This window comes from Heterocephalus glaber, unplaced genomic scaffold (genome assembly GCF_053883595.1).
Source record: "Heterocephalus glaber isolate CG9 unplaced genomic scaffold, H.glaber_assembly_v1.0 deba00001547, whole genome shotgun sequence".
Lineage (NCBI taxonomy): Eukaryota > Metazoa > Chordata > Mammalia > Rodentia > Bathyergidae > Heterocephalus > Heterocephalus glaber.
Window position 1 is genome coordinate 12,855,757 of NW_028258340.1, and position 17,229 is coordinate 12,872,985.

The 17,229-nt window shown below is 33.2% G+C and overlaps 1 protein-coding gene across 17 annotated transcripts in view; it reads right to left on the reverse strand.

Annotated features, from left to right (window-relative positions):
- The window catches only part of Cfap47 (cilia and flagella associated protein 47), a 512,210-nt gene that overhangs the window by 481,028 nt on the left and 13,953 nt on the right, over nucleotides 1-17,229 (reverse strand). For all 17 annotated transcript variants that reach the window (XR_015442441.1, XR_015442442.1, XR_015442443.1 and 14 more), the window contains 5 exons: nucleotides 16,655-16,793; nucleotides 15,035-15,263; nucleotides 14,428-14,588; nucleotides 12,569-12,696; nucleotides 9,380-9,615 (listed from right to left, as the gene is read on the reverse strand). Coding sequence is in view for 14 of the 17 variants with exons in the window: in XM_087189881.1 (XP_087046007.1) it covers nucleotides 9,380-9,615; nucleotides 12,569-12,696; nucleotides 14,428-14,588; nucleotides 15,035-15,263; nucleotides 16,655-16,793 (893 nt within the window). In the remaining 3 variants the exon portion in view is untranslated. The remainder of the gene's footprint in view (nucleotides 1-9,379; nucleotides 9,616-12,568; nucleotides 12,697-14,427; nucleotides 14,589-15,034; nucleotides 15,264-16,654; nucleotides 16,794-17,229) is intronic.

The window sequence follows — 17,229 nt, forward strand, 5'->3', positions numbered from 1 at the left end:
GTGTTCCATCTCGTTTCCCTTTGGAGTTGCTGTAGGTGATCTGGAAGTCTGTTTTTGAGGCTTGTTTATGTGTTTTCTCATTTCCATGGGGGGGCAGTGCTTCTGGCGCCCACTAGGCTCACCTTCTCTGCCCTAGGAGCTTGGGATGGCAGCAGGGGAGCTTTCTTCTGGGTGCTGGGACTGGCTGAGCTTCTCTGCCCTAGGAGCCTGGGATGGAGGCGGGGAGCTTCCTTCCGGGTGCTGGGACCAGCTCACCTTCTCTGCCCTAGGAGCCGGGGATGAAGGCCGGGAGCTTCCTTCTGGGTGCTGGGACTGGCTCACCTTCTCTGCCCTAGGAGCCTGGGATGGAGGCAGAGAGCTTCCTTCCAGGTGCTGGGACTGGCTGAGCTTCTCTGCCCTAGGAGCCTGCTTAATATTGTATTGTTAGGAAACAATAAAACCTAATCCAAAAAATATTTTTTTTAATTTTAAGGAATACCCATTCACCATGATAATATGAATATAACTTATGAATATTCAGCATTGACAAACATTTAAGATATTGTTGGAAATTTATTTAACAGAAATTAAGAATATAGCACCAAAAGACTTCAAAAATGGTAGATTATGGATCTCCAAAAAAACTACTTCTCCAAAAATAATGGAAAACACTGGCAAAAATTTGCCCAAAAAAAACTTTATCAGGTATTTCAAAATTATCTAAAAGTTTACCAAAATCCAAGGAGTAATTTTTAAAAGTTACTGAATCTCTGAAAGAAGAGAAGGTATTGTGGCATTTTCATTTGCTATAATCCCATTCTCTTTAACTAAGTTTCTTACTCTTTTATTTATAAAAAACAAAACAAACAAAAAGCATTGCAACTATGGTAGCTGAGACAAATCATTAGCTTAGCAACCAATAGAGGAAGAAAAATAGTTTGGAGATTTCTAAAATCCCCATCTCCAAAGAATTGTACCTATTTGTTCTCTTAGCTGGCTGAAAAGTCCATTTTAAGGGATATAGTTTTATGGGATTTGGAGCTCACTCAGTATGAATTTTTGAATATCACAGCAATATGAAGTAGCATAAAAAGAGGCTAACAGAAAATTAATGATTAAGTAAATAAGAAAGCACTTGAGAATAAGATAATTATATGGTATTTCTAAAATCCTGATATATTCCTAAGAATCTAGTTTGCCATACACATGTGTAAGACTGTGGACATACCCAGGAACTAATTGAGAAAATTCTAATCTCTCACCTCTGGCTGACTGTGAGGTTCCTTATAAGGAATTGAAAGCTATAAAGAAATGTATATTACTTGCCAAAACATTGAAGAGATCCCTTGATAGACTTACACAGGGGACCTTGAAATAGGCTATAATACTATTGATATATTATATATTATATATATTATATATTATTGATATATAATATTATTAGTCAACAAATTTAAGGGAGCCTCTGTGCAATCATAATCTAATCACTTAATTAGCTGAGTAGAGATTCCATTGGCTGCACATAATAAAGAATACAACTAACACAGAATTAGCCTCAAATGTCACTAAATAAACTAAACAACTACTACAAAAAGCAACAGTAAACCTTGGCATGATATGATTTTCAGACTTTAAAAATTACATCATTTAAAATGCCCAGTTTTCAACCAAAAAATTATGATGCAACCAAATAAACAGGGAAGTATGGCCAATCCACAGTTACAGTAAAATAATAGATTAATGCCCCTGAGGAAATTCAAATGTTGAACATATTAGACAGAGATGGTAAGTCAACTATTATAAATACACTCATGGAACTAAAGGAAAATCGGTCTAAAGAATTAAAAGAAATGTGAGAACAATATGTCATAAAATAGACAATATTGATAAAATGTAGAAATTATAAAAAGAAAAATGTTCTTCAAAGTTCAGTAAATGAAATGTAGAAGTTCACCAATGGGACTTAATATCAGATTTGAATTAACACAAGAAATAATCACTGAACTGGAAGACAAGATATTTGAGATTACCCAGACTGAGAAAGAGAAACAAAAAATGAACAAAAGAGAGACTCGGAGATTTTTGGGAAACCATTAAGAATAGTGCCATATGAATGATACACGTCTCCAAAGAAGAAGAAATAAAAGAGTAGAAAGAATATTCAAAGAAATAAGGACTGAAAAGTTCAGAAGCTTGATGAAAAACATTAATCTGCATGCCTAAGGAGCTCAACATTCCACTGGTTTAAAGAAAATAGATTACACCCACACACATCAGAGTCAAACTACCTAAAACCAATGACAAAGAATCTTGAAAACATCAACAAAAATGCAATTCATCACTTATAAGAGATCCTGAAAAGATGAATATCTAACTTCTCATTAGAAACACTGGAGTCTAGAAGGCAATGGGAAAGACATATTCAAATATGTATGAATGAAAAAAAAAAAATTTGAACCAAAAATTCTACAATGCAAAACTCTCAGTCAACACTGAAGTATGAATGAAGATATTTCTTGATAAACATAAATAGAATGAATCACTAGTAAAATTAGAACAATACTAAGGGGAATCTTTTAGGGTACAATAAAAGAACAACTGACATTTACACAAAGAAATAAATACTATAGGTAAGTGTAATTATCTACATAGGTAAACAAAAAGACATTATAACTGTATAGTTTAATATCTTCTTATTTATCTGTTTTAAATAGTGCATAGTTGTGAGTGAAAGGAATTTTGTCCCAGTGACTGGAAGGTGACTGCTACAGGAGATTGCTTAGGCAAACTCTTAGAAAGGACAAAATAACTGAAATAGACCCAAGAAGAAAGAGAAAAAAATACCTTATGGCAAGTAAAGAGATTTAATTAATAATCAAAAGATTTCTAAAAAAGAAAATCCCACAACCAAATGAACTAATTGGTGAATGCTACCAACATTGAAAAAAAGAACTAGCAACAATTCTTCACAAATTATTCAAAAATTTGAAGAGGTGAGAGAATGTTCCAATTCATTGTGTGACAACAGTTTTATTCTGAAGCCAGAAACAAAAGCATTCCAAGGGGAAAAAATTATAGTTCAATGTCCCTTATGAACTTATATATAAAAATCCACAATAAAATACTATCAAAGAAATTCCAATAACATACAGAAAAGATAATATAGTATGTATAACTGATTTATCCCACATTTAACATCTAAATATCCACCAATGTAATGAACAATCTTAGAATATGGGACAAAGATTATATTATCATTTTAAAAGCTATAAGGTATTTGACAAAACACAACACACTTTCATGGTAAAACAAATGGTACAAACTAGGGAGAAAATTGAACTTCCTCAAGAATATAAAGTTAATAAATAAAAAACCTACATCTAACATTATATTGATTGCTGAAAGTTAAATACTTCTCTTTTAGATCAAGAACAGGACAAAATATCCTCTTTTGCCACTTTTATTTAACATTGCACTGGAGGTCCAAGGTAGACCAATCAGGTAAGAAAAATGAATAGAATGAATCCTGATTCAAAAGAAAAATGTAAAATGACCTCCATTCACAGATGGCATGACTTTGTATCCCAAAAAATCCATTAGAAACCACCAAAATTAATGAATGAGTTCAGCAAGTTTGTATTATGTAAAGTCAATACACAACAAACAGCTGAATTTATATGTACTAGCCATGATCCACCCCAAAATGAAATTAAAAATTCAATTTCATTTAGATGGCATCAAATAAAGTACTTGTAAACAAACTGAAAAAAGAAATGTAAGACTTATGTACTGAAAACTATAAATAACAATGAAAGAATCTAAAGCACATGTAGATAAATAGTAAGATGTCCAACATTTATGTCATAATATTTGATATTATGAAAATGGCAATATTTGCCAGATTACAAATTCACACAATTCCTATCACATCTCAATTGTCATTTTTTGCAGAAATTGGCAAGTTAAATTTTAACATCACATGGATTTTCAAGGATCTTGAATTATCCAAAAATTTTCTTTAGCAAATTTGAGGGCTCATATATCCTAATTTCAAAACTTATCACAAAGGTATAATAAGTAATACATCATGGTACTGGCTTCAGGATAAAAATATAAAATAAAATTGTGAGGCCAAACTTTATATCAATGGAAAATTGATTTTTCATAAGTGTGGCTACATTCGGAGAAAACTGGCCACCCATATGTAAGAAAATTATTTTATATCTCTAAATGACACCATATACAAAAATAACTCAAAATGGATAACAGATTTAAATATTTGAACTAAGAATTTTAGAGGAAAACATAGGAACAAAATTTAATGAATTTAGGTAGGTTGTGACTACTTAGATATGATACTAAGAAGCATTAAAAAACAGATAAAGGGGACTAAAGTGAAATTAAAAGCAATTTTCTGTCCTTCAAAAGACACAATCACATAAACCAAACAAATATGAAAGACCTGAACTAAAAGAATAAAGACTCTTTGGAGATGGGAGGGGGATCTAAAGGAGACAGAGGGGAAAGGAGGTGGATGGAAGGAGGAGAGGTGAATAAAAGTGATCAAGAGGCAATTTGTATATATTCCAATTTCCCAAGATGAATGTAATTGCTGTGTATCACAAACTTACACCTATAGAAATGTATGAAAAGCACACACTGAAGAAAGAGAAGAGACACCCATAGAAAAGTAGAAAATCTTTATAATTCATATATTCATTCATTCATTGCATCTAGAATATGGAAAGAATTTTTATAATTTTGCTAACAAAAACATCCAGTTAAAAATTATTAAAGGATACTGTACACCAATAATGAACTCACCAGCAATGAAATCAGTAAAACAATACCATTCATAGCATCATGAAAAATTGAATACTTAGGAATTACCCAAGGAAGTGAAAGATCTCTACAATGAAAACTAGAGCACACTGAAAAAGGAGATCAAAGAGAACCCTGAAAAATGAAAAGATAATCCCTGCTCCTGGAGCCAATACTGTGAAAAAGGCCATACTTCTAAAACTGATATAGAGTTTAATGCAATTCCAATCAAAATGCCAACAACATTCCTCACAGAACTAGAAAAAACAATCAAAAAATTCTTATGGAGCCAGGCATGGTGGAGCAGGCTTATAATCCCAGATTCAGGAGGCTGAGGCAGGAACTGCTGCAAATGTGAGGCCAGCCTGGGGTATTTAGCAAGTTAAAGGCCAGCTTGAACTACATAGCCAGACAATGTCTCAAAAAACAAACAAAAACTTCATATGGAACCAGAAGAGACTCAGAATACCAAAAGCTACCCTGGGTTATGAGAACAAAGCAGGAGGCATCACGATCTTGGATTTCAAGTTACATTACAAAGCTACAGTGATAAAAACAGCAAAGTACTATCACAAAAACAGATTTGTCGATCAATGAAACAGAATATACGATGTACCCGTACACACACAAAATAGATATATTCCCTGTTCTTTGAAAAAGGGGGCAGAAACATACACTGGAGAAAAGATAGACTCTTTAGCAAAGGGTGCTGGGAAGATTGCCCTTACACATGCAGAAGACCCCTATCCCTCACTATATACAAACTATAATCGAAACTGATGAAATATCTATATATTAAAACAATCTACTTGGAGATAAAGTATGTAAAACTCTTGAAGTCATTGGCATATGGAAGGGCTTTCTAAATAGAATGTGAATTGCACAAGAAATAACATAAAGAATCAACAAATGGGATTACATCAAATTGAAAAGCTTCTGCATGGCAAATCGAACAACCAACAGATTGAAGAAATAACCAATGAGATGGGAAAAAATTTTGCCAGGTACACCTCAGACAGAGGACTAATATCTAGAATATATAAAGAAAAAATTTAGGCCCCCCAAAATAAAAGACCAAATCAAACTGCACTACAGAAATAACCAGACACTTCTCAGAAGAAGAATGGCCAATAAATGCATGAAAAAAATGTTCTACATTTTTAGTCATCAGAGAAATACAAATGAAAATATCACTGAAATTCCATCTTACTTCAGAAAAAAAGACTATCATCAAGAAATCAAATAATAACAAATGCTAGTAAGGTTGAAGGGTGGGGGGCCTTCCACAGAGCTGATAGGAATGTACAACCCCCATGGAAGTCAGTGTGAAGATTCCTCAAAAACCAAAAATTAGAAATTCCATTCAAATCATCTCTTTCCTTACTAGGTATCCTCGCAAATGAGTTAAAAATATTGTATTACAGTGATCCACGCCTACCCATGTTTAATAGCAGCACAATTCATAATAGCTAAATCTTGAAAGCAGCCTATATGTCCATCAACAGATGAATGGATAAACAAAATGAGGTATATATACACAATGGGGTATTACTTTGCGATAAAGAGGTCATGTCACTTGTGAAAAAGTGGATGCGCCTTGATACCATAGTGTTAAGTGAAACAAATCAGACATATAAGCTTAAATATCACAGTTTCCATTATACGTAAAACCCAAAGTATAGTAAATTAAAGAGAAAAATAAAAGATAGATAATAGGAAACAAGGAGGTAGATCTTTTGCAAAAAGGGAGGAGACCAAGATTGAGGGACATGGGAATAAGGGGAGAGGAAGGGGATGAAGGAAGGAACTAAGATGTTATATGCACGTACTAAACTCCCCAAGATGAATGTAATCATTACATAGTGCAAACATGTACTAATACAAATAAAAATTTAAAAACAAAAATAATTAGCAAAAGATATTGCATTAGTTTCCTGTTTTGCTCCAACAAATTATTTAAAAAATTTTTGAGCTAAAACACTTCAAATTGCTTTTCAACTTTGGTGTATGTCAGAAGTCTCACACAAATGTGAATGGACTAAATTCTAGGTGTCTTCTGAACTGTATTTCTTTCTAGAAGACATCTGGTTCCTTGGGTTATGGCCCCCCATTTCCATTTTCAAAGCAAGCAAAAGACACTAAAATATTTCTGATATCACAATATTTTAATGTTGATGTTTATTCTAACCCCAAGAACAAGGATCCTTATGATTCTAAGGGCTCTTATGATTCTACTGGGCCCACCTAACAATAGAAGGTAATTTCTCTATTTTAAGATCAGCTTATTTCCTGTCCTAACTCCAACTGAAACCAGAATTCTCTTTGCCATGAAACATCACACACAAATGTGAGAAATTTGGATAAGTCATGAATCTGCCTATCACAAATATGAGAAATTATACAAATGGAGAATAGCATATAGAAAGACATTCTTCATCATCTGTTATTGGAGAGATGGGAATGAAAATCACAATAACATGCCACTTTGTGCCCACTAGTATGAGCATTAATAAAAAAAAGTATACTAATAAATATGGTCAAGGGCATGGAAAAATTTGAATGATCAATTATTTTCAGTGATAATATAAAAATAATATAATCACTTTGGCAGAGTGTGAGAGTTTCTCAAAAAGTTAAACATCAGCAACATTATTCAGAATTGCTAAAACATGAAAATACCCCTAATGCCCTTCAAATGATGAATGGGCAAAGAAAAGGTGTTATATCCATACAGTGGATTATAACGTGATCGTAAAAAAAATAAAATAGTTACACACTACAATGTAGAACTTTGAAATGATAAAGGAAATAAACTAGACATAAAAGGCCATGTAAAAATATAATATTTATAGTAAATGTCCAGAAGAGGGGAATCTATAGGAATTGAAAACAGATTCCTGATTTCCAGGAACTCGTGAATGAGAAGAGGGAATGACTTCTAATGAACATTGGGTTTTCTTTTTGGATTAATGTGAACATTGTCAAATTAGTGCTCCTGGTTGAATGACTGTAAATATATTCATATTGCTGAATTGTACACATCAAATGTGTGAATTATATGGCATTTAAATATTTCAATAAAGATTTTATTTAAAGAAAGAATAATCTCATCACATATCTAAATAGTTTCTGGACGTCATAGTTCTCCAGTAACCACCATACTTTCTATATTTACATTTTCTTGATTCAAAAATTATTAATGCTGAATAAATCCAGGAACAAAGAGAGGTAAAAACAATATTAAGGACTCAGCTATCAGATATGCTTAAAAATATGCATGTTGCTGGGGAAAAGAAAATCAAGTTGATATATTTAAGAGACTTGGACTGAAGAAAATCTAGGAAGCAGTGAAAAAGAAGACTTTTCATATAATGTGGTTAACATCTGTTGTTGTTCTATGAAGACTTTAAATCTATCATAATTGAGAGTGGGTCATACTAATTAAGCAGCAAGAAATATAAATAGGAGCTACATGGATACAATAGTTCTTGATTGCAATTAAAAGAAAATATCCATCAATAACTTTATGAGCTACGTCATTACCTAGTAGGAAAAAAAGATGATAACATAACAAACTGAAGTGAAATTGAAAGCACTAGTGCTTGCTACATTTAGAGCAAGGTTCGTCAGAATTTTTTCCTATAAATTACAAGACAGAAAATATTTTAGTTTTTTTTGTTTTTTTTTGATGGGGTTGGCTGGAAATGCAGCCCATTGGTAGAGCACTTGTCTATGCACAGACCTGGGGTCAATCTCTAGCACAAAAGGGAAAAAACAGACTTTATGGACCATGCAGTCTTTTCACATCTACTCAACTCTGTCATTATACCATGAAAACAGCTTTAGAAAACAGGTGAACAAATAAGCTATGTTCCCAAAACAGTATTGACCAAAAAGAGGCAACAGGCCGGATTTGGTCTGCAGACCATGTCCTTCCAATGCCTGATTTGGAGGATATGGAAAAGAGTTGGTCAAGTAGCAATTATAAGTAAAATAACCCTTGATATGTAGAAGTTGGCCTGGTGCCCACAGGAATGCCTTGGTGTTTTCTTTTACTGCTTTGCACCAGCAGAACAAGACCTAGACCAGGTAAGTATCATCAGTTTCACTTTTCAAAATTCTACTCAACGTTCAAGGTCATGAACATGCTATTGTCCCATTAAGACCTTTCTATCTAGCTGTACATAAACACACACTGTTCTCTCTGTGGCTTTCTATATCACAGTATTACAGTTCTCTTTTACCATGTTCTACATTCTTCTTAAGTAATATCTGTTTGTGTATGTCTGGAAATTCTGTATTACATTAAAACATCTTAGGAGCAATAACCATGTTTTGCACTTCTTTAATTTCCCTAGAATTTCAAGTACTTTCCTGGCACTTGACAGGTACTTAAATAAGCACAGATTATTTATGACTATATGTACAAAAGTATTCATAACTAATCCTAGGCCATATGAGAGGTACATTTATAAGCATCAGTAGAACAAATGTATTTTTTAATCCTCTACACAGCAATTTAGCAGACCTTAAAATGTCTGAAGCAATGTGGAAAAAGAGCAAAGAAAACTTGTCTTACCTGGATACAGCCTTCATTGATCTTTCCCCTATTAGGATCAATTTTAAAATGTGCAGTTTTTGGAAAATGGTATGTCACAGGAAGAAATTCAGATTGATTTTGTACAATGCACACAACATCTGAACGTTCACCCATGAAACAAGGTTGAAATTTAAAGAATTTGCCGGAATGGAAATGTAACAAGACAGGAACTCCTGAGCCTGTCAGTGCTAATTCCACCTTCTGAAATTGATCACCTGGAAAAGCAATAATAGCTATTGAACATAAAAGGTGTTTGAGGAATCCAAAATATATTTGTTTAATCCACACAGTGTCATTTGAAAGACCTGAAGAGAAATTGGTAGCCCATTCAATCTTTTCATTCAACAAAGTTATTGAGAACCTTCTCTGTGCCAGGTACCCTGCTAGGCCATGGGGATATAGCAGAGAAGAAAGGAGACTTTGATCTCATTGACTTTACCTTCCAGCAAGCAGTATCGATAATAATAAAAAAAAAAACTATATGTGTAAATTCATAGCATTTCATAGAAAATGGTCGCTATTGGTAAAGGTAAAATCACATGAGACAAAGAAAATACAAGGTCTTCAGGATGTTGGTTTATGTGGAGATGGCCAAAATGTCCTCTCTTCTAGGGAGACATTTGAGAAAAGGTATACAGGGAATCTGGAAGAAATTCATGTGAACATCCAGGAAAAGTATATTTTAAGCAGAGAGAACAGCAAGGACAAACAATCTAAGATAGGAACTTGCTTAACATGTTCAAAAAACCCTGCGGAACCCAACATGACTAGGGGAGAGTAGTAAATGACTAATGAGAAATGGTCAGATTTTGGATACACTTTTTTTTCATTAAGTTTATTGGTACATTTTAGGTATACAATATGATGACATTCATCATTGGGAATTTGTACCTTTGCATGATATATCTTGGTTCTTATTTTTTCCCCATTCCCCTGCCCTCCCTTCAACCCCTCCACCCCTCCCTATTTACAAACACTTTGCTTCCATTTTCTCCTTTTCTCATATTTATTCCTTTCCCTTCTTTCCTTTCCTCTACGCTTCCCACTTCCCCTTCCCCTTTGGACCTTTTCTTCCTATTTCACATTATCTATTATACATTTTGATCCTTATTTACACTTTCAGTTTCTCACACCAGAGAAACTATTCGGTATTTATACATGTGTGTCCTATTTATTTCACTTAAGAGTATGGCCTCAATATGCATCCATTTAGCTATAAATGTCTCTAGTTCTCATTCTTTATGGCTGAGTAGTACTCTATTTTATAAAAAAAAAAAACCCACATCTTCTTTATCCCGTCTCCAGTTGATGGGCAATTGGGCTGTTTCCAAGTTTTAGCTATTAAAAACTGTGCCGCTATGGATACACTTTTGAGGGTGCAGTAAATAATATTTTCTGAAAGATTTTATGGAGGATAGAAACATGAATAGGTAATAAACAATTTTACTAAGTGTTTTGGCTTGAATAAATGAAATGTTGCAAATATAATTTCTTAAGTCAGGAAACATAGAAATAGGTTGAGGGAAAACAAGAATTCCATTTGAACATGTTAAGGTTGACAGGTCTAGTAGATATCCTATTGGCAATATGAAGTACCACAATGTGTTTGCAACCTTAGAATGAAGACAAAAGAAGAAGGACTGGAGGAGTAAGGAAAGAATAAAGGTGTGTGATATTCACCTGAGATTATGAGAAAGTGAATAAGTGGGGGAATGTAATAGGGATGTCAAACACTTTAGAGAAACTATCATGAGTCAGTGGTTATAGACATAAAGCATGTTTTCTTTGGTGTGTTTTTTAAATCCATGGTCTCATATGCATATCCAGGGTAGGGTGAAAGTTAAATGAAATACAATTACAGTTTTTTCCACTTAATCGGTATGTAATATGGGACAAAAAATTAAATGTACATGAAAAAGTGATTAAAATAATGGACAATGGAAAGAAAAAATTATGAGAAAATAAAAAAATGGAAACAAAGTCTATGTAAATAGGGAAGGGTGGAGGGAGTGAAGGGCGCACAGGTAATGGGGAAAAATAAGAACCAAGATACATCATGTACAGGTACAACCACCCAATAAATGCAAACATATTGTATACCTAAAATGTACCAATAAAAGAATTTAAGCAAAAAAATGGACAATGGAATATAAACTAGGAGCAAATATAAACAAAAATTTTCAGACAGTAAAACAAGATGAGAACTAAGGATTATAGACAGTAGTTGGATGAAATAAGTTATGCAAAAAGTGATGTAACTAGAACTGAAAAAAATTCACATTTCTTCATTGGTGTTTTTCTCATCCAATTCTAGACTCTAAGGTACCTTTAAGGCAAATCTAGGATTTCCATCTCTAGCTATTCAAAGCTACATTTACCTGTGTGCTTCATAAAAATCTTCTCTGAAGACATAGGTCAATGTCATAAACCATGACATAAATGGTAACAGCAATAAATTTCTGCCTTAGTAACAGTCAAATTTTACTAGATATCACTCATACTGATTTGCAAACTTTCTAGACTCCACACACCTATGTACCTAAAATGAACCTACCCCTCCATGGAATGGTTCATTTTTCTGGATTTGATTTCTAAATTGCCTATTTCTTTGTTTTAACCTTGACTTGTCTTGCTAAACTGATGTCAAGTTCTGTTCCACTTTTTTCTTTACTTCAACCAACCAATATTAGCCAAGAATGTAAAAATCATAATACATTTTGACATGTGACCTGAAAAACATATGCATTTATCAATATCTCATGACAGGGTGATACACTCTATTTACTACATCTCTGGGTCTTGTTCTTTGTTATTATATAGAGAGATTTTAAGAGAACTAAAAGTATGGTAGAGATGAAATGGGTCATTTGTTTCCATACCAAGCCCTAAGAACAAACATAGGCATACCAATAAAATAAAGCCATTTTTAATTCCCTAAACTCTAAATTCTGTTTATTTAATGCCATTTTAAAATTATAAAGTCATATAAATGGAAAATTATTATGTAGGTGAGTCCAAGGTTGACTTCGTTTTTAACATGCTACAAATAACATATGTTTGCATTTCTGTTCAAACTAATAATTACATACTTTTAATAAGTTGCCTCTACAAATATGAATGTTCAAAATCTTAAACAATTTTACTTTACTTTATTAATTTTGCACTTACTTCTGATAGTTTTAGAGTCATCATCTCCCAAAAATCCATCTTTACTTCCCACAGTCTCAAATCTCAAAAAGAGAGCATAATCTTGCCTATGTAAAGGGTCAACATCCATTTTACAATCAGCTATTAGCCTGTAAAAAATCACAGTCAGGTTTTCTTTTATTAGCAGTATATTTTTTCTATACATAATTACATTCATCTTGGGGAACTTGTATATATACATATAGCATTTTAATCATTTTTACTTCCACTTTTAAAGCAAAAACAACAGTCTATTGCCTCTCAAAATAAATTATCAAGCCAATCCTTAAATCTATGCAAGCAAATGAAAGTTAAGAAATAAAAATACAACCATTATCCATTTTCCAGAATTACTGAACTGATATAGAAACTTGACAGAAGATCACTGAATATAAAGCTCAAAAAAAAAAAAGAAAAGAAAAGATTTCATGCAAACCTTTCCACAAGAAAAGTAACTTCAGCAGAGGAAGTTGTCAAGATCTGGCTGAAATGCTACTTTCTTTGTAAAGGATTTTCTCTCCAGGCAAAATTCATTGCAGACTAAGAAATCTGATCAATTCTCTATAGTAATCATATTTTATTTTACCCCTGGGAGTAATTGAACATGTCTGTTAATGTTTATCTTCCTTGGTGGAGTAAATGCATTTTGCCAGCCAAATTTTTGTTTGTGGACAACAAATAATTTATAAGATTCGTTTAAAAGTTAAAATTTTATTAATGAACAGGAAAGGGTGGATGGGAAGAAGAAAGTAGGAAACAAAGATAGACATGAGTTACATCATAAATATGCTCATTGGATTGGAAGTCCACTCTTCCAGCAACAAATACTCAAATACACAGAATAATGTAATATTAAACAGAAATATAAATGGCATTACCAAAACATATTTAACCAAGACTTCAAATCATACTCATGCATGCTAGACTCTCAAATGAAGTTAACAAGCTGGCGTAGAAAAAAATATTTGAAATTGAAAAGATTGTGTGTTAAAATTTTATAAATTCATCAGAGAAATTTCCTGCATGAAGGTATCATTAATAATAAGGAAATTTTTTCTTGTACATGTAGGACTAGTGCTTGATATACTGGCCTTCTTAAATTAAAATACAATTCAGTCTTCAACAGGCAAGTGATATGACCAAGTAACTTTGTTGCTACAAAAACAGGAGTGCACTGAACATAACCTTCTCACAAGTAAAGGTATACATAGCTTGCAATTGGATCACTTCCTGACATAAATTGCAACGTACCAAGGTGTCATTGCAGTTGTTACTATTTTATTTAAAACAGCATTTCCAAAAATATTTTTAAACTAAATAACAAAATCAAGTACACAGAACTGTAAATACATATATGCACGTATAAAAAATCTTTATGGATTTCAGCAAACAAAATAGTTGATCCCACCAGGGATTGTATGCTTAATACTCATGACACTCAGTGAAGAATTTTGCCCTGCCAGGAGCAATGAATTCTATGGGGTGGCACCTATAACATACTGCAATCACCTGACTATCCCTGCAGGAACAAGAAGTTCATAGCTGCACAAACTGGCCTGGGACTACCACCCAAGGTAGCCACAAACTTGTACTTCCAACATTCCAGTTCCATAAAGTCTGGAATGATTTTTAACTTAACCTCAAGCATGTAGTATCATATTAACAAATATTGAAAGTAATATTAACTATGGTGAAAACATTTAGAAACGTAACAAGGAAAAAACCAATTTGTGCCTTCTGGCAAATATTACTATGATGTTATTAAAATCAATGTAGTTTAAGTGTGGTTAATACAATTTCCATTAATACTAGACATGAAAATAATATCAGTTTTTGCTTACTTTGGCCTGAAACAAAATGCAACTACAATCTTTTGATGAGGTAGTAAAATCCCTTCGTTAGGAACACAGTAGACAATAGTGGTAGTATCTATAGCTTTTATTTTGTTTAGATAGGTGAGATTATTTAAAGCAAAATCTGTTCTTTGTTGAATATTTCCACCCTGTAATATAAAATCAGAAATAAAAGCAAATTAAGTCAAGACAAACAAAAATATTTTAACAAAGGTGACAAAACAGTTATTGAAATGTCAAAATCTAGATAACAGAAAATATCTGTCTTTAAGGTAACACAAACCTAAGACTTGACTAAGGCGCATGATAAAATTTAAAGAACTGTTGAAAAATTAATGGAAATAGGAATCTCCACAATTAATCACTGATCCGTAAGAAGCGCTTATTTGGTTTACTTCAGATATACATTACTACAGATCCTAACTTAATTTACTGGATATTTAAGGTTACCCTTGGATACACATGAAATCACCTTTACATGCCCATGTTAAAATACATTTAGAATAATTAAAGTATTTGTTGGTTATCAGTAGATTCAAAACAATTTCTTTCAAGGCCTAATACCTTCTATATCAATGTTGCACCGTTTACTTACCAATTCTTCTCCAACACAATCATTTTGCATTACTGCTACCCAATTTATAGGTTCTGGGCTATTATTATATAGAAGTCCATGTTCAATTTTTGATGTTCCAAAGAAAACAGAGCCAAAGTGTATGCATTCCAATTTTTTCTCATCACTCAGGTTTAACAATTCAATAATCTGTTGGACCACATGAGCTTTAATATTCAAGTGTTTGTCAGGACGACCTTGCAATCTCACACTACAAGATAATGAAATATACATATGCATAAATATCTTAATTAAAATTCTATATATTTTATTTTTCTTCTAAATATATGGAAAAAAATTTATAAAATCACATTATAATTAAAGTCAATAACCTAAGAGCAGTTCCTTTCACATATATGCCAGTGGCTATCAGATCCTTCTGTCTGTCCGAATCTATGTAGTAGAATAACACGTATGTGACCTAATTCATTATAGGAAAAAACAAAGATGGAAAACTCACTTATGAATTGACCCTATAAAGAACTCAACAAATCTACCTCCACAACATATCTTCAGTCTGCACACTTCTCTCAGTCTTCCCAATCTGTGCCTTTTCTCTGGCCTTTATAACTTTCCTCTTGCTGTTCTGTTATAATTTCTAGTCAGGCTGCACCTTCCCCATTTGTACACCTTAATCTCTTTTGCACAATTCTACTAGGATGACTTTTCCAATGTAAGCCAATCAAGGCATTTTCTTCTTAAAATCTTCCTGAGACTTCACAGTGAAAGCTAAGCTCCTATCAGGGCTCACAACTATTTCTCATACATTTATGATTGTAACTTTCCAGTAAGAGATATATTTTCCTTTGCAATGTAGTAGCACACACAAATTTTAAAAAACAGAAAGATGATTTACAAAACAGCATTTCCCTTGCGATGGGACATGCATTCTGGTATTTTCTATTTCATTCTGTTAAATACAGGTGATGACTAATTGTACTAATTGCACATACGATTAATGAAATTAGATATACCTCATAAAAATCTTGGCCTACAGTCCTTTACTGAATCTCATGTCGTTCTATTTTTCTGATCTCATCTTTTTTAGTATGTGTTTTCAATACATTATAATTATATTCATCTTGGGAAACGGGTACATTTTCATTCCCCCTCTCCCTCTTGCCCTTCCCTCCCCCTTTCCCCAGATCCTCTTCCCATTTTGCATCACTCCGCACATCTCTGATTCTGTATTGCCTCAGATCCCTCAATATATAATACTGTCTTTCACCACTAGTATTTCAAGTCTGCTACTTGCTCTGCACAGACACATACACACATACTTAATCACGTCACTTATTTGCTGGCTAACTTCTCCTCGCTGATAAATGTATAACTCAATTATTCCCTTACTAGTGGAGCGCTCTCCTGGACTCTTCCCTTAACTACACAAAATCCAAACTAAAGGCTCCTATTTTATATATCTATGCCCCACCCACTAGTTCTTCCCACTACTGAAATTCCAGTGCTTGGAAAATAGTAGCATCTCTAAGAATGAATACTAAATAAAAGAAAAAGAAAGTAATATATAAACAAAGGTACATTTGAAGGGTGAAAGAGGAAAGAGAACCATATTATAATTACAGAAGCATAGCACACACTTACTTTGCCACTTCATTTACAACTCTGGGTTGGTCTGCACAGAAATCTACTTTGATAGTCATAGAAGACTCAGGCTTCACAGCACCACAGGTTGGAAAAATGAGGATAGGTAAGTGACCGCGGTATTCCACGTTAAACATACCTAAGTAGAGTAAGAGAGATAGTTTACATCTCAACCCTTACAATGTTACATTTACAGTTTCAGTAGGTAGATACTTGGGTCACCCTACAAATGGGAGCTTAGTTTTAGAATTTAACTCTTATCAACAAGTAAAAGATACTACCCATTTGCTATGTTCAGACAATTACACTAAGAACTCTGCATATTAATACAATTGAATCTTCATGAAGACCATACGATACAGGTTCAGTAATTTGTCTCCATTTTACAAACAAAAAAACATATGCTGGAAAACATTACTTCTCAAAAGTCAAACAGCTGTTGAGGAAGATTAATTTGTTTCAGTTTGTTTGTAAGGTAAGAGCAATTCACATTTCACAGTATTCAATTAAAATACACCTAACCCAGTTAGTACCAACACTGCATGGTCACAAAATAATCCTATAATACTTAAAGA